Source organism: Cupressus sempervirens, chromosome 3, assembly GCF_028749045.1.
Source record: "Cupressus sempervirens isolate cs-2001-9-10 chromosome 3, ASM2874904v1, whole genome shotgun sequence".
Taxonomy (NCBI): Eukaryota; Viridiplantae; Streptophyta; class Pinopsida; order Cupressales; family Cupressaceae; genus Cupressus; species Cupressus sempervirens.
This window is the reverse complement of record NC_143120.1, coordinates 236,264,984-236,284,740: the sequence shown is the minus strand read 5'-3', so window position 1 is coordinate 236,284,740 and position 19,757 is coordinate 236,264,984. Positions and strand designations below refer to the sequence as shown.

Sequence of the window (19,757 nt, the reverse complement as noted above, 5' to 3'; positions counted from 1 at the left end):
AATTTGGGCTGTTGCACCCAAAGGTCCACTTTTGAAGCACTACAATGGGCATAACTCTTGACTTACAACTCCGATTGACCTCTAGGTTAGACCAAATCTAAACGAAAAACGAAAAGCATGACATGAGCAAAACCAAAGGACTAAAAACCAACAAACACAAACTTAAAAGCAAAGAAAAGGACAATGAAGGCCTCAAAAATCAAGCAAAGGCTCGACATAAAGCAAAACAAAAAAGACTTGACGAAAGCCTTAAGTAAAACAATTTGATATACGAGTTGAAATTGATTGATCGATCAACATTAAACAATTGAATATCAAGTTTAAGCTTAGAGAAATGCGAAACTAGCTTGAAAAAGTTTCATGCTATTACCAACATTTTGTGGTGACAAAATGCAGGACAACAAACAAGACCTAACAAAAGTTTTAAAATGTCACTTAAACTCTCATGCACAACATAAATAGTTTCTCCCTTCGCTTTGAGAATGTATGCCAAGCGTTTTAAGGTTTTAAGGATCACAATAAAGTTCCAATATGATGTATTTTGAAGATTTTAAGAGTTATATAACCTTTTAAAGCTTCAATTTCTAAAATATGGCCGCGAAACTCTTGCACTTCTACTTTGCTCTAACAATGGCTCCAGTCAACCAATTGCAAGAAATTAAAAATTTTCTAACACGTGACCAGAAGCATAATTTCAGGTGGAAATTGACTTCATCATGTATAATAATCCCAGAAAGCACCCATTAATCTGTTTTGCCAGCCATCCAAAGACTTGCATTTTAATTGTTTTGTAAACTGCATGATAAAAATTTGAAGAAAATGAAATTTCCAAATTAGAAAGGTGTTATTTTGCCACATTGTGCTTAATGAAGTCACCATTATTCATGCACGATTTTCTTCCATCTTGAACAGGTCTTGATATTTTATTGTTTTGGATTGACAGGGTCAAACTGCACAGAGAAACAGACCGTGCTAACTCCTTGCAACAACAAGGGCCAATAAATGTCTTCAACTCAACAAACAACTTGACACTTGATGTGACTAAAAACATTTCTATCAAACCTGAAATAATAATAAGACTCAAAACATAACAATGTATTCGGATTCCAACACCATAAAGATTAGAATTTGTGATGTCAAAATGAGAGTAACAACCACCATTGCTGTTTCAATTATTTACCATTAAAATTCAGTCTGATGCCAATATCTGCCATTAGATCTTTGTTTTTAATCTGTTAATATTTGGACAGAAATGTTTTGGAAGTATTATATTTTTCTGCTTGCATTGACAAAGTGATGCTGAGATTGGATATACCAACTAAATTCTACCTAGTCATCAGCTCAAAATAACCTATCACTATCATAATGTATTTACTCGCATGATATCAATATTTCTATTGATATAATTACACTTGATTGTCTAGCAAATACAATTTCAGCTCTATGAAGTTAATAGGCTTTGGACTTGAGCACATCATCACGATGATCAGGCTAACATCAAGAGAACCTTAACAGTTTCACTTTGTGACATATTCATCCACCTCGTTGTCCTATTGTAAAAAGCAAATTGTGAGACTTTGCATCCTTAATCATAAATCAAGAATATTTTTATTTTCCAAATCACTTTAAATGCATTTTAATAGATATTTTACTTTTTTTTAATCCAATTGAGAAGACAAAAGACAAAATTTACTAAATTGTTAAAAGAAAAACCTCAAACGTTAAAAAGCTCATCATAGTCAATCGTGGAGACCATGAGTGGAGGATTCTACAAAAACAGATATTTTATGGGAAGACAAAAAAAAACTCAACTATATTGTAAAAAGAAAAGCTTTGCATGTTGAAAAGTTTGTCATGGTAAATAGTGGAGAACATGAGTGGAGGATTGCTTAAAAACAGCTATTGTATGGGATACATTTAGTCTGATTATATATAAAATTCAACTATGCTTTTTGTCAATAGAAAACATGAGATCTACTTAACAAAGAAAGGGTCAAAATTAAACCTGTCTACTGGACAAAAGTATGGTTTTTAAGAAAACAATGATGAATAATTTTGATTTTAATGCAGATGAGTATAAAACAAATATTATCATGTTACTATTTTATTCCAACAAATGGATTAAGTCCTTGCAACACTTTGGATTCAGCAAAAACAATTGCATGAAAGACCTCAAGAATCACTTAGATAGTGTAAGAATAACTTAGATAACAAATCCCAACAGAGATAGAACGATAATATAACAGGACATGACAAACTAAAAGAGACATCCCTGCACAAAAGCATTTATCATCTTTCCCAAAAAAGAGTCACCACAACATTATGATGCCCATCTCATAATCTCTGTTAGCAATATCTCTTTATGGTTTATTTTTAAAATGCTTAGATTATACCTCAGCAGTCCTTGAAACAGACTTTAAAATCACATTGGGTTCGGTACCCTGATGTGATCTTATATTGTGAAACTGGAAGCTCTGGGAATGTCTTGACTGAACTGGACGTAAATGAGTTTCAGTAAAGAAAATTGTCAAGTGATGCTGCCTATGTGTTGTTGATAATTGAGACTTGAAATGTATGACTTCCTTTGCACTATAAGAAGGTGACAATACTGTCGAGTTCCTTAAATGTACGCAGTGCAATTCTGAAATAATGTTTCCTTCCATTCCTGAGTTACAAAAAATTCAAATGTGAGCTAACAAATTCAAAATAATACACGGAGAATAGAAAAATGTTTAAGAATCTAGAGCAAAGATGGCACTTGTGCTTATAAAATTAAATCACAGTAATTTTCAGTATGATGAATTAGCTAATATGGAACAATGGAAGTGGCAAAGAAATCATAAACAAATGTTATGAGAAGTTAAAACACAAAAAGCCTATCTCAAGTTACAATTCTCTGATAAGAGCTTGAATAAAAGAGCATTGGATATGGTTTCTGGACAGAGCAATATCTGTAAACAAAAAAGATTTAACTAATAAGAAACCAAAATTTGTGCTGAAGTGGCTATAATGTTGCATTCACAAGAGGCAAAGAAATATAGCTCAGTTAGGTGTGGAGGAGGGCCTTATGGGATCATGTAGTGACCCACAGATATCATACAAGGCCGAGATAATTTTGTTTATTATTGAGATGTATCCCTACTCAAAACCTAACTATAGTTAGAAAGAATAATGGCCATTTCCTCCATCACTCATGTGAAGCATGTCACAAGCAAGGATCATGTATCAAACCTTCCGTGATATCTCCATAAGTGAGCACAATTTGCATGCTCTAAGGCAAACCATAATTACCAAAATTTGGCAATAACAAACATTTGAAATGGAAGCTTCTAGGCCTCCACAGGCATCTCCCATTACCAAGACCTCGCAATGTCTTTACTTAGTGCTTCAGAACACCCTAAGTAAAGCTAGAGCTAATGTTCAATGCTTAATGGTTCAATTACTCTGTTCCATGATTTGATTTGATCAAAGCCAATCCCAACCTTAAGTCTCTCCTTACGAATACAAAAGAATCATGCCTCCTCAATAAGCAACTACACACCACAAGCCCCGTTCATGTTCAAAAAAGACGATGACATGAGGAGATGAGGAATGAGATCCTGCCACGTCCCTGATACCATGAACCTCTTGCATGTGTACAATGACACCCTCACACAAACCACTTTCTTGTATCAGTTTTGCATATATAGAATGAACATTGTTGATTATACACAGCTTTGGAAATTTTTGTTGTGCATATCCATGGAAGTGGAACTCCGGGAAGAATAACTTGTAAGATGATGTCTCCAATTTATAAATTTAAGAATTAAAGGCACACGTGGCTTCGTCACTTGGAGTCAGCAGTTAATATCTGCTACAGTTATGGTTTCTGGTAGTGAGGAATCTTGAAAGGCAATCCTCAGCCTGAAACAGTTATTGAGTCTTCTAATGGTAGATGATTGGTAGAAAATTGTAGTGTAGGGCAAGAAAGCTTGGGAAGCATCTGAGTGGGGGGAGGGTGTGTGTGTGTGTGTGTGTTTCGGTTTAATCTTCGCACAGTTCATCGGTCAGCAAAAATCCTAACCTGCTATTTTCAAATTCAGCTATTGTCCTCATCTTATTGGTCTTGCAATTTCATGTTATTAGTTCAAAAGAGTAGATTACAAAGGAACTCAGCTAAGAAGCAATGCTTGCAGCAAACCAAAGGATTTCCCCTAGACTTACTTTACTGTTTTTTAACAACGTCGTCAGTTATTGTCCTTTTCATTTGATTCTAATTGTATGCTAATCTTAGAATGTGAGATGTGCCACTGAGAGTAATGAAAGCACTATTGCCAATATAGGTAGTCAACATAGCGCAAACATTTATTCTTTTGTAGAAACTGAGGATCAAAATTGCAGATTAACTCATTAAGAGCTTCATTTGATTTGTTTGGATGGTATATAATCAATTCTGAATAATCATGGGATTGAGGAGGTGCTTTGTGTCATCTATGCTTGTGGTTAACTTCTTCTGTGTGAAATAAGGCATGGAACTGGGATTATGATGTTCTTTATTCTTAGCTTTGATTTCTATTTAAGGCAGTGGTCCATTTGAAGTGGTTAATTATGAATATTATTTTGCTCTAGTTGGTGCCATGCTGATTAGAGCACGATTTCCAAGCCTCCGGAAACTTTGTGCTAGCGTGCTAATATTTGTGCATCTCTGATCTCATGGTGATGTGTGCTCTTGTAGACCTCAAAATGCCACCTAGCTGTCATCCACACAGCCAACAACCTTGCAAACGTGGTATTTGAGAAACATTTCATCTACAAACTGTGGAACTGGAAAGTCAATCATCAGTAATCCATCCATCAATAATCGGAAGGTTAAGTAACATTGGATATAAGATATGAACTATTGCACAACTGGTTTGTAACATCTTACACATATAGTCAGTTGACTTTTCATAATAAAGATCAGATAACAAAGAACAGTCTAGGCAAACCAATTTGATGTGTTCAAACCTTTGTAGTAACAGAAATTCTGAGTCTCGAACTTGACATCTACAACATCCTTTGTAAATTATTTATTTTGACATTGAATAAAACTAGCACATTATTGCTCAACATATTTGATGCATTGAATGTGCAGTTTTCAATGTATCTTTTGGTTCTCCATTGCATATTCTATAATCTTATATTTCACTAGTAAAGAGTTATCCCTCAGTTAAATGGAAGAAGTAGCTTACTCATAGATCTGTTTTCAACATTTGAAATTGTATTGGTTCACTGTGTCTTCTGCTTGCCCTTAGCATATTCTATAATCTTATCTTTCACTACCATAGGTTTGTACGCCTGGACATCCGAGGACCCAAGTCACATGCAACCATACAAAAAGAGAAGTGACCACTGGTTGGAAAGACGATTTTCAGGAGGGGTAGTGATGGGCATCTGAAACATTGCAGTAACTTATCAGAGCATTTGATTGGAAAATTGTAGCTTATGTCCTATGAATTTCTTTTTGCCAATTCTTCTCACTTTTTTTTCCTGCAGATACCTACATTTTCTTCCTCTGTGGCAGCTATTAAGAAAACAAACAAGAATGCCTCATCCGTAGTACCACAAGGTAGTGATATTCAAGAAAGAATCTATTTGTCAGTGTAATGATCCATCTCTGCAATGTATTCTCAGAATGTGAATGCAACAAAGTATTGGGACCAACTTACCTCCAAAACCACACTGTGTGATTGGTCATGCGGTGTCTAGAACGCTGGTCGTATGGTGCATTGACTACTGTCCGTGCAGTGTCCTGCAGGTCGGATGACCATACAGTGTGATTGCAGGATTGACCATACGGTGGACTGTAATCTGACTGCACAGTGAGTCGTTGGGTGGGTTGTACAGTATTGGGATGACGGAGTGTTTTGTTATCACTGTCGTGGGAAGTCCTTTACTTCTTAAGACAACTGTTTGCACAACCATACATTGCTTCATGCACACCTACCCATATGGTGGTTTTGCTTCCGGACTAGTAGGGAGAATTGATGTGTGGACGAACGGTAATTGGGGTTGTGTCGTGTTTCTCCCTTAGGCTTGTGGTAGTACAAATAGCAACCTTGTACATTTTGATACCTCTTGTTACGTACGTAATCTTCAAAATGATGTCGCAAGGTTATAGAGAGACAAATACTAATGTAATTAATGATGATGGGACTACAACAATATTGCGTAGAATAGAGAGATGAATGCCAAATATTAATGATGCCACGAGTAATACTTTGATTCAAACAAATGAGGATGCTTTCGATTTCCTAGATTCGAAGCCAAGGAATACACCAAGTAGAATAGGGTGTGGTCTAAGTCCCACCAAAACTACACTAGCAAAATAGGGAAGATCTTTTACTTCCAAAATGGCGAAATACAACTCCAGCTAGGATTCACAGAACAAATATTTAATTCAAGCTGCATACCAAAAACATCTTAAACGTTGGTCATAAATACTCCACCAAAGGAGAACTCTAGAGGTGTACAAGTGTTGACTGTTTACCATCACGGGTAAATGGGTTTAGCGCATACTATGAAAGTAGTGAAGCATAACACAGAAATAAGAAAACACAATGTCTTAGGAAACCAAGCTGCTCATTTCATTAATATTTATTCAAGTACATTATATGACAATGCTCTCAAGAGTTCTAGTCATCTCTACTCTCAGTTTAGGAGAATGTACATATAGTATCCAAAGGGTTGCGACTCAACTGTAGCATTCTACCTTCGTTCGATAACGGACACTAATTAACACATAATCAATTATTAACTATTGCCGAAAGACTTTACAAATATTATCGGCAACACCATCCCCCCCAAAAAGAAAGTCGTCTCCAAACGACGAGCACAAGATGGAGACAATGCTCAATATATATCATAAAAGAAAACAAGCTAGGATGAAGTAGAAGGGAGCAACCCTGGAGCTGGTTGGATGTTGGAGGGTTCAAATTATTCCATAGTTGGTACACATGCTAGCTACAGATGTCCAAATATATCTCTGCCAATGAGTTTGCCTCGACTACCTCCTTTAACATAAATGCAACATCTTATAGTTCAGCCTCCTTGCTATCGCATGCCTCCTTGGCTTCGGCCAATTGTGTCTCCACCACACACTTCACCTTTGTAACCTCTGCCAACTGTATCTCCATTACACACTTCTCCTTTGTAACCTCTGCCAGTTGTGTCTACATCATACTCTTACCCTTTGTGGCTGCCTCTAACTACGCCACGACTGTTGCACGCTCCTTTGCCCAAGTCATCTGTTGAGTGGATAGTTGGGTAGCTATCTCCTCCTGAGATCTCTCTGCAACTACTCTAGCCTCCTCCTCACATCGTGTTGTAAACACACTCTACACAATCTGCCTACCTCTATCAACGACATCGATAAGAGTGACAAGATATGCGTCTACATCCTCGTCGACCATATCATGTGTTGGCTCTTCCTCTATCGTTTGTACCCTAGCCTCTACCATCGCTCCTAGAGGACATCCTTTGTTTGCAACATCAACTACCACTGCAGGTGTTGTCTGCTCTCTACCTCTTATACCCTCTAGCTCTGGTGTCATTACATTTCCCTATGTTGCACTATCCAACATCATCTCATCAGGATGGAGGTCTTCTCTCATCAAAGACTAGATAGAAGGTCCTTGAGTCACTGGTGCAACCTGAAAACGCCGCAGCAAATAATCACTTACATGCCCATTACCGGTGGAATGCATCCCTACTTAGGTGTTGTGAAATGCTTGCCGACCTTCTCAGCCACACCCATGGAATTGTCATTCACCGGATCAACCAACAGTGTCGCATCAATTGTCACCATGGCATCCTACCCAATTACTTCGATTCAGTCATGTGGCTCTAGTGGCCTGCTATCCTCTATCTCCTGAGTCTCCATCACCTCAACCTCCTCAATCATATCTTTGTATGGTGAATGTTGCAACTATGTAACTCCTCCCACCAAAACTATATTTGTTGCCGCCTAGGGCGTCTCAAGAAATACTGGAGTACTCTCTGTGTCAATTGCTACAACTGGGGCTTCCTCCGTTACTGAAATCTTTGTCTCTAGTATCACCACGAGGGCTCTCGTCATCGTCACTATCGACGGGGTCATAACAATAGGTGCCCTCAATTGGCCAAATGCTCTGATGGGGGTAACGCTGGCAACATTTATCAAAATGTGTCCTGGAAGACAAGATAGGGTGTGCAAACAATGACAGAGGCTCGGACATGACCTCCACCTCTTCCTCCTCGTCAACCTAGGTGTTATCTGTGGCACTCTTGCTCTCAAGTGTATCCTATAGCCCACTATTGGTATCCATGTGATCTAATCGTGCATCTATCTCTTGCCTGGCCCATTTATAACATGTTGCTTTAGTCACAAGGTTTGCTGAATTTTCGACTTAAGGTTTGAATTTCGGCGAATTTGTAAAAAATGAAAGAAAATCGTTTAAATTCATCATTAAATTTGTATGAAGTTGTTTTAGGGTTTCTGGTCAAATAAAAGCTTCTAAAACAATGCCCTTCACCTACGTATATGAAACTCAATTAAGGCAAAAATGATTGTCTGAATATTACGGCATTGTTGAATATTGCGATGCTATTGGAGGGTCGTGCCTGATGGCATTTGTCTACTCCAACCTCCTGTTGTTCGTCTACATTTCTATTTGTGTTTTCTTTACTCCTTGTCTGCTCCATTTGCGCCCAACGATCTCGCTTAAGTAACATTTGTATTATTTATTGAGGTTGGAAGGTCTAATAAGATTATAATCATTGTTATTTTTATTATTATGTTTTAATATTATATTGATTATGATAATAAATACCCATTGAAAAGATTATAATAATAAATATAATGTTTATTATTTCTATATTGCCAATAAAATATTTGTATCTGTATGTATTAATGTACTAAAACATATATATTTTGCATATAGTTTATCTATATTTACTTATTTATTATTAATAAGATGTTAAAATTTTGTATGTTTACTTATAATAATTTATTTATTTATTATTACAATACTTTTTTATTATTTTTATTTCGTAATATTCACAATTTTATTTTATTAGTAGAGATTAGATAAAAATATTATTATTCTTTTATTTTTATTAGCAAAGAAAAGTAAAAAAAAATATCAGAGTCTGTAATCGTCTCTACAAAGTTAAACACTCACATTGTTAGGAATTAGGGTTATATATTTATATTTTTTTGAAAATTATATAAGGTGAATTTATTGTTGAATTTTTTTCAATTCTTTTGCCTTTTCGAACTTTTTCCGAACTTCATAGTTGTCAACCTTGAACTTGAACTCGAACCTTGTGACTTAGCCTGCCACTACCTTCTGTCTACCAAGCATATCTAATTACTGCCATCTCATAATGTGGGACTCGTTAGGTGCTAATGGTCCCACTCTGATCTCCTTCAACAGAACATCGCACAAGATCTATCTAACCATAGCGTCCAAGAGTAGCCTGATCGCATAGTGCGGCATATAAAAAGTCTTATGTTACGAAGTCATGAACTTATACATACATTTTGATAACAATGTGGCCCAATTATATACTCTACTGCTAAATAAATTATTCATCAAGGAGACTTGTGGGAAAGAAATATCAAAGGCACAACTGGAACCTGTCAGCCAGTTCTTAACATCCATTGAACATCTCCAATGACCTTCCCTGATAAATGAATTTTTTCTTCCCTTATTTTGCGAAGACTTTTTGAGTGACTCCTCTATGTTGGTGAGGTCATCTCTACTAATCAACCTAATGTAGAAATATTTCAACTCTAGAGTTATTCCCTATGCCTTCAAGCCGATTTTGTGCCCCTTTATCAAGTAATCCAAACACCCTTCTAAATTCTATCACGGTGAAAGAAATCTCTATGGGATGGTTCATGTAGTAGATAATGCATCTCTTCGAAAAATAGTCAAATGTCTCAACCATTCCTCTCAGAGGACCTTTTAAATCCTTAATACATAATATTTGCATCTAGATAACCTATTGCACCTGTGCTCGCCTCATATTGCCTTTCTTAACTTTGTTGTCCACAGTCTTGGCACTCTCATGCCACCATTTCTGGCAATTTGGTCTGTTAAGGCCTTCAAAGTTACTTTTTGAGTCGTTACATAATCTTTCATAGAATTTGCAAATGTCAAAAGTTGCCCTTGTATTTTCGTCTTTATTTTCTTCTAGTTTGTGTTTGTTCGTCCTGTAATTCTAACTACTGAGGGTAGATGTTGTGCATTCTTACTCCAATTCATACTGTTGCTACTTGAATCATCTGCCCAACTTCTTTTTCCAGCAGACTACATAATTGCTTCTTGTTTGTCTTTTGTGCAAGAAAAACCATTAGGGCTTTGGCCTTTTCTTCATTGAGGTATGGCTGAAAACCATTCGGGCTTGGTGACGTATGGTTTCCGATTCTCAGCTAGGCGTGCAATTGTTAAACCTTTCCTTTTGCTGGACGGTTGTGGCTTCCAATCTTCAGCTACTCCTATATCGCTCTTGGCATACAATGTTAGTCAGTGGCATCCTTTGTAATTGTTGTGTGACCTCCCCTAATTGCGTGAATGGGTTCACAAATTTATTCCCTATCACCGTACACTTGTAACTTTGTTTCCTTATGAATGGAGTTCTTGAAACCTCAATTTTACTTGTCGTAGATACTCTTATGGCTTTCTTGCCTTCATGTCGTAGTTATCATCCTTCATTTAAAATGCCTCATTATTTTCATGGACAAGTTGTGTTTTTTCTTTGATTGTCTTGCCCCTCATGTATGAATGTACGACCTGTTAGGCTTCTTTCACAGATGCCCATGATGGTTCTACCTTCAAATGCTAGTCTCTCTTCAAGGTGTGTATGATGTTGATTCACCATACGACAAGAGCCTTCCACACGTGATGTCTCTACCTAGGAGTTACCATATGGTGTTTGCAATGTCCTTGCATTCAACTTTCACTCTTATTTCGTATAGTAAAGTTCGCATGTGATATTGCTGCCTCCATCTTTCAACCCTGTGGAATTTTGTAACTATATCTTCCCTTCCTCCCCTTCACTCTTGATCATACAATGCCTTTCAGTTGCCCTCCAAGATGTTTGTATTGTATGCTTTATTCAGCTCTTGGAGATTGTACGATATAATACTTGAAGACTGTACGATATAATATTGGCCCTTTTCTTGGATATATTTTGACTTGATTATTACCGTCTTTGTTTTGCCTAGGTGGTCTTTACATATGGTCGCTCTATTCTCTTGTATGGCTTCCCATTTTTTGGCAACCATAGGGACTCCTTCATAAAGGCACCATACGTTGTTATTCTTATTATTATTTTTGTTTTTCTCAATTTTTTATTTTTTTAATTTAAGTCCAAGTCTAAATCATTTCCACAAGAAGTGTTTCTCCTCAGACCTTTTGGCCTCTCATGATAAATTTTCAATTTCTTGATGGGGTCTGGCATTTCGCATCCATTGTGAGTGTATAACTTAATCGCTCCATTATCACCAGCTTCACATACCTTGTATGGTCCTAACCATTTTACTTTGAACTTGTCAAGTTTAATCTCATTGTGTCCATTGTACTTGAGCACTAACTGTCCAGGTTGAAATCTTGTTTGCTTCAAATGTTTATCATGCCATGCTTTATGGCAAAGTTGTGTGTCCTTTGTTTCCCATTACGCCATTAGTCTTCGTTCATCTAACTTGTTCAACTTATATAATCTCTCCCAAAGGCTTTCCATATCGCCAAGTCTATTCGCAATAGCTATCTAGAGGCTCGAAACCATAAGTTTTGTCAATACTACCGCTTCCTATCTAAACATCAATTGAAATGGCATATGTCTCGTTGTCATTTTGTATGTTGTGTAGTAAGCGCATAATGTTGATGGCAACTTTCTTCCTAGTCGGTTTGCTCTACCCCACTCGACTTGTATATCACTAATACCAAGATCTTATTTGTTGCCTCTACCTGACCATTAGCTTGTGGGTAGTACGAACTCGACAAGGAATGGAAGATTTTAAATTCAATTGTGAGCAATCAGATTACATAATTGACAAAATGACCTCCGTTGTTACTAGTCAATTGGATAGGGATGCCATAATCGGTGATGATCTGTTCATAAATAAATTGTATTGTACTTATTGCCAAGTTGTCCAGCAATGACTGTACTTCTACCCACTTGGTCAGGTACTCTGTTACTACCACCACATATAGACACCTGCTAGCCTTGCTCATCTTCAATGATCCCACAAAATCTAGGCCCCATTGTTCAAACAATTCCTAGGATTATGAGGGGTTAAGCAGCATAAAATCTCATTTCAACGGTTCGCTTGCTCGTCAGCAAGTGTCACAATTGACCACCCACTCCTTGGCATCATTGTACAGCTTAGGCCACTAGTCCTGCTAGGAGAACTTTTTGCGTTGTCATATCTAGTCTCATATGTCCCTATGTCAAACCTTCATGGGCTTCCTATAAGACATTGTGCACTTTCTCCTCCATCACACATCTTCGAAACAGTTGGTCTAGGCCCATTTTATACAAGAAGCTCCCCTAGTGGCATCTCCCTCAGAAACTGTGAACTTGATAGATATTCACCAATACTTTTATACCATTCCAGAAGGAAGGCAATAAGAAATAGATGTGCATTAGGGGTCACCATTAATTCCTTCTGGTGGCTCTCCCGTCTTAATCTAAGAAAGTTGGTCTGCAATGACATGCCTATTCCCTAGCCTCACAACAATGGTGAAAGTGAACTCCTAGAGTAGTGGCAACCATTTGCTCACCCTCTCTTGTATGATAGGTTTATTCACCAGGTACATAAATGCTTGGTGGTCCACGTATAACATGAACGACATCGCCAACAAATAGTGTCTAAAATTTTGCACTACATATACCATTACTAGAGCTTCCTGCTTCATCATGTTGTAGTTCTTCTTCGCCCTAAACAATAGTTTGGTGGAAAAGTAGATAAGATGATCGCAGTTGTGATCATTCGTTTGTGCAAGAGTTCTACCAATTGCGAAATTGGGCGCATCCACCGGCATGTGAAATTCCTTACGCCACTTGGGTATGCCAAGATTGGTGCTCCTAGCAATCTAGTCTTCAATTCCCCAAAAGAAGACTCTACTTCGTACCCCAAACATAGGGTTCACCTTTTCTTGTCATCCTATCAAGGGGGAAAAAACTTGGGCGATATTCTTTATGAATCATCTGTAATAGTTGATAGGCCCTAGGAAGGATTTAACTCTGCAAACATCACTCGGTGCCTCCATCTCAACTATCGCACATACCTTGTTTTGATTGGTTTTAATCCTGTCTCATAGACAATGTGCCCCAAAAGTTTTCCTTGAGGAACCATGAATTTGCACTTCTTTTGGTTAAGTGCTAATCCGACTCGTCAGCACCTTTTTGTACACTCTCCTAGTGCCGCCAAGTGTGTGTCTTGCCTACTGAAAATAAACCAATCATTTAGAAACACTCAAAAGTTCCCCACGGACAGTTTATCAAAAATATGGAGAATTATTCTCTAGAAGGTTGTTGGTGTGTTGCATAATCCGAAGGGCATACGGTTATATGTGTAGACTCTATCTTCTACCATGAAAGTGGTTTTTAACTTGTCTTCATCTCCAATTGATATCTAGTTATAATCAAAGAAACCATCCATGAATGAATACATTTCATGCCCGACAACCTCTTCCAATATTATATGTGTGAACGGGAAAGGGAAGGGATCCTTTATAGTGACGACGTTCAGGAATCAAAAATCGACACAGATTTTGATCTGGTTTGCCTCCTCTAACAATATTCCAATAGGGAAGACTCATTCACTTGTCTAAACCTTAAATATGACCCCTACCTCAAGCATGCATTAGATCTCCTCACTGACCTTGGCGGCATAATTTTGTAGTCTTTTCCACACGGGTACGGCTCTAAATACCAAAGGTATGCAGTGTACGCACATCTATAGTGGAACACCCTTAAGGTCAGTGTTTAGATCAACAGCCAAGGTGTTGTTGCTATTCACAAAAAGACCTAAGTCAGCATTGTCTTTATTAAAGGATTTTGGAGTGGGACCCACCTTGCTAGTGGCTTGCAGTGTGCTGACAATTGCCTCTCGCTTGGCACTTGCATTGCAAATAGTTAATTGGACCCTTTAGGTCTTCGTTGTACTTGGCCTCTCCTTACCTTGTGTACTCCAAGTTGTATTTCTACTAAAGATTTTTGCTAATTGTGTGTCATTAGTGGCCTTCTTTTGTAAATTATTGCACACTTTTTTGTGTTTTTGTTTCCTTGGCATGCTATGGCTATCAATCTATAAGGGTCAGCCCCCTTTTTAGGCTATTGTCTTGGTAAATCAATATTAAAGAATATAATAAACTGTTGATATTACATAATTTTAATCTGTGTATAAAATATAGGATGATGTAATGTCTCAAGAACCTCAAACAACCTGTCATTTTAATGTGGTCGAGAGATATGGTACATGCAAGGAAGTTAAAGATCCGTCTATGTTAAGTAAACGGACAAATGACAGATGTGACTCCACCCACCTAAACTTTAAATAGATAAGCAAGAAGCAATATGGCAGTTGTACTTTCGAACCCCTGAACTTGTTGGGTAGGCTCAAAGGCACCTAATATGATCTCCCACAAGTGCTCCATGATGGTGATGAATGGTTTGAAAGAACTTCAAAAGCATCTATTGCATATCTTGAAAGTTGTAATTCTATATGTAGATTATTGGATTTCATGTTTATTTATTTTGTGATACTAACCTTGTTGGAGGCTTAAGATTAAGATACTAGTCCAACAATACACACTTTAAAGCAACATCAAAACCCAAATTAGGAAACTTTTGGGCAATCTGAGTAAGGTTCTTGAAGAGCACAAGTATACTGAGGGGGGGAGGGGGTGAACTAGTATGGCCTATAAGACCTCCACAGGATGGCAGGACTTATAGCTTTGATACCACTGTAATGGGCACCCCTGAATGTCCCAAAAAACTAAACCAAATTGCTGAAAGGAATTATGTCAAACAATTTGCATTCAACCTCTTATTTCTCCGTTTAATGTTTTAAACCCCTTATAACTCCGGAAATCAAACGTTTATTTGTTTGTTGTGTTTTGTGCATGGAATTGGTATCATACAACATAAACAAGAAAGAAACTACAATAATATGCAAAGTGGAAATGAACTACTGCCAATAAAATGTTATTTTCAGAATTCATAAAACCAAATACATGGCAGATTTATCAACTCACTAATTTCTTCAGCATTATTGACATAATACTCCAGCCCATGCTTTCAAACTTGTTGCTACAGTGCCGTGTGAATAGTGCCGTGTGAATAGTGTCCCGTGAATAGCGCCGCGTGAATAGTGTTGTGTGAATAGTGCCGCATGAACAGTGCTGCTACAGTACTGTCCTTCAATCAGTCCACTACCTTCGTAATATCATTCCCTCAAAGCGGCATAAGCGTCGGACAAGTAGTGAAGAAGATATGAGCAAAACAAATCTGCCTGTAGCTGGAAATGCAACTAAACTGCCTGATAATGAAGCCGATAACAAAGAATTCCAAAGGCCAAACCCCAAGGGAATGACGTCTAGAATGTTACAAGAGACAATAAACATCCTCAAATGCCAAGAACGGAGCTGCAACTCACACACCAATTTCTTCTCATATTCAACCTGTCTAATGAAGCCACAAATGCTTCCTTTTATTCTATTTCCAAGGGTCCGCTCAACTCATATGGGCAATGTGCGATAAAAGATGTGTAATATATAAAACATATATTAAAATACCCCTTATGTCTCCCTTGGGTACACATCCCCATAAAATAAATATTAAAGTAGCACTTTAATATTTTACAATTAAATTGGACGTTACTTTAATAAAACTCTAGGCATTAAAATGTATTAGCAATCGGACTCCGAATAATGCGAGTGATAGCTCATTGGAAAGCTCTCACCGAGGAGTATCAAATCCAATCACCAAAATTGACCTACACTGTGTCCTACCGACTTACTAAAAATAGTAAGTATGCCTGAAACTAAGTAAATCAACTTCGTTTTGGCCCAAACTAGAAATGACTAGGCCAAAACACTCCAGGATCCCATTAAACCCTTCGTTAGCCCTCGAGACCATGTAGAACAAGGCTAACGCACACACACTTGGTCAACTGCTAAAATGGGGACATTACAAACACGAACACCAAAAATTATCTCCTAGGAACCCTTTTGGGTAAAAACCACGGTACACTAATCCTCCGTAAAAATGGGCTTCAACTCAATACAACATAAGGCTCCAACCTTCACAAGCAACTACAGGTCACACTTGAACCTCTTGAGGCCACAACCTCCTAAAAGAGTTCAACCATGATAATCAGATTTGAAGCCAAATATCACAACCAATTCAAGATCATGTCAATGCCATAAATTGGCAAGACACACAACATACATTTAGACTACAGAATACTTAAAACTTACAAGCAGCTCTGCATATCTATGTTTCAGTAACTTGATAGATTAAATCATAATAAATTGTTTATGAAGCCTACAGAGTATTGTCAACAGGAAGCACCCTGCACTAATGTCTTGAGCATGAACTGGCTTCACACTTAGTCTTTCAAACGCAGCTCTCAAAGATAAATGGCAGTTGCTTCAAAACATCACCTCTTCAGTCATGAATGAGCTTCACACTAACATAGATCCACCTCTTTTTTATTAGAGAATGTGCAGGCGACTCATAGCTATCAGTTCGCAGTTCTGCACAACTTCACAATTCACACTCTCTTCATGTTCGATCAATAATGCAACATCTTCTATTTACTTCTCTAATACTCCTCTTCAAAAATGTTGATCTTGAGATGCATGCAATCAAAACACGTACACTGTTACAGTATACTTTCTCATCGGTCCAAAAAACGTGTATCTTTGCTCATCACTACTTTGTATAGATCGTTTATTGGAGGAGGCTAACTAGATTCTGAACAATCCACAGTTTTGTTTCTAAGTTCGTTTATATCTTGTACTAATAATAATAATTTGTATATGTGTGATGTCCCATTCTAGTTGACATTATGTCAATTAAGTAGATTGGCGTATAATAGACCCTTGTAGGCTGATGAGGTTGGGTAGAGGGTCATCTGAGGGGAGCTTCTTCTTTAGTGGTCAGAGCTATGCAGGATTGGTGTTTGTTTGATGTCTTCTAGACCTCACATGCAGAACTTACTATTTATAGTAAGACAATAGGTGACCAAGATGGACCCTTGCTATTTTTAGAAATAAGGGTTGGTCATATGTGAAATCCTCATGTCAGTTTACAGTTCAGACGATGTGCAAAATAGATGCGATAAGAGAGATATTAATATTTGTTTGGATAAATAAATATTAATAGTCTGAGCTTATATTATTAGGTTATAAGATGATTTTATTTTATTTTCAAAATCACTTAAGTGAAGGGTCAAGTTATCATGGATGGGGCCAAGTGAACAATTAATTTAAAAGAATTATTGGTGCGCCAACTGTTGGGTTTTAAGTGAAAATTTAAAAAGGGGTGGGAGTAGATCAGTGAGTTATTTTAAGTAACACCAATACTTACTAATATCTTTGGCAATCATACAATGCCTGATACTAATGATCGGCATTAGTGATAAGAATATAGCTTAATTGGTAACTTTAGAATATAACAATATTATAAAGATGTGTGTGTGTGTGTGTGTGTGTGTGTGTGTGTGTGTCTGTGTGTGTGTGTGTCTGTGTATACATACATACATATATATATATATATATATATATATATATATATATATATATATATATATATATATATGTATCGTTAGATTTTAATATATAGATTTATCATCAAACATATAAAATTCCATGTATAATATTTGCTTCAATTTCCATGAAGCTAACATTCTCAAAACTCCCTCTTTAGAAAGGAGGGAAATTGAAGAAGAAATAATACAAAATTAAACACCACTTAAATGTGGTCAATCAAGTTATGGTATCTAGCAAAATCTGGCCTGAAGAACCATGATGGTTATTAGAGTGTCCGACAAAATCTGGCCCAAAGAACAATGATAACACTTTGCTCCAGTACATTTTGGTGTTAGTTGATAGATCAACTATTGATAAGGTCGTCACCCTACAATATTGACCTCACACATATGAAAGATCATCACCTTTCATAACACAAGTTCGAAAATAATCTAATTTTCAATTATTCATGAATATAGTAGATTACAAAAGTATTTACAATTTACACATTTGTCATACCAAATTTACCTTTGAAGTACTCTATTTTCAACCTTGCAAGAGGCTTGCTAAAAATGTCAACATTTTGCTCATTAGTGCTGATATAAATCAGCTTGATAAAAAATTTGTCAACCATGTCTCTAATATAATGGTATGGAGTCTCGATGTGCTTTGAGCGATTGTGGAAAACAGGATTAGCAAAAAGTCTGATGCAGCTCTGGTTATCACAATGAATCACTTTGGGATCTAGTTGCTTTCCAAAGAGTCCAAATAATAGCTTTCTCAGCCATACTGCTTCACAGACTCCCATGGAGGCTGCCATATATTCAACTTCAGTGGAACTCAAGGCAATTGTAGGTTGTTTCCTACTAAACCATGATATCATCGCTGAGCCAAGACTGAAGCAACATCCTGTAGTACTCTTGTGGTTTACAGAGCAACTAGCCCAATAAGAATCAGTATAACCCTCAAGTTTGATCTCAACATTTTTTTGTACTTCAAACCAAGACCAATAGTGCCACGTAGATATCTCAAGATATGTTTAACAACCATCAAATGAATCTTCTTTGGTTCACACATGAAATGACTTAAAACATTGGTGGCATAGCAGATATCAAGTCTAGTATTAACTAGATAGATGAGTGATCCAATGATCTGTCTGTAGAGAGTGGGATCAATGGATTCTAAATTTATAGCTTCTTCTTTTAGCTTGTGTAGATTTGTTTCCACTAGACTTGCTAGAGGTTTGTTGTGCATCATTCCAAATCTAGCCAAGATGTCAAGGGTGTACTTCCCTTGGTTTAGAAAAATATAATCTTTCTTTTAACATACTTGTAGACCCAAAAAATAGTGTGTAATGTTCTGTGCTAGCAATACACGATGAGTAAATTGTTTGGTATTAATGGTAGTCTATGTGTTCCTGAATGGGGTTTGTACGGTATGGAGTAAAGGCCATACAATGGCAAGATGAGGGATGTCATACGGTGAGGTTATGACAGTGGGGTGTGAAGGTACAGTGGCAACAATTTGGAGGTTGTACGATGTCTGTGGGGAGGCCCTATGGTGTGAATAGGGAGGGTCGTACGGTGGCTTAAAGAGGGTCATATGGTGGTCTATGATGGCGTACGATGGTGATGAAGGGTTGGTTATGAGGTGAACGCCAAGATGGTTGTACGGTAAGTCATACGGTGGATAGATGAAGGATGGGAGAAGTACGGTGGTGTGGGTAGATGGTAAGAATGAAGGCCGTACGGGCAATGAGGAAGCCATATGAAAATGTCTACAAGCCACATGGTTAAGTATCTACGCCACACGGTGAATGCAATCTTGTTCCTACATAAATAGATCCAGACACAATAACAGAAAACTTGAATATGAATAATCCTTCAATTAATATAAGCCGAAAGATGATGCTCTGATTTGCCAAATCTGAGCTAAGTATTACAGGTGACAGAATAGAGTGAGGGTTGAATCCCACCGAAATCGAAAATAGCT

At 37.3% G+C, this 19,757-nt stretch overlaps 1 protein-coding gene across 3 annotated transcripts in view; it reads right to left on the bottom strand.

The window, feature by feature from the left end:
• LOC149565731 (uncharacterized) overlaps positions 1-19,757 on the bottom strand; it is a 228,421-nt gene that overhangs the window by 185,971 nt on the left and 22,693 nt on the right. For all 3 annotated transcript variants that reach the window (XM_089819227.1, XM_089819226.1, XM_089819228.1), the window contains exon 2: positions 2,394-2,665. In XM_089819227.1, coding sequence (XP_089675353.1) covers positions 2,394-2,665 — 272 coding nt within the window. The remainder of the gene's footprint in view (positions 1-2,393; positions 2,666-19,757) is intronic.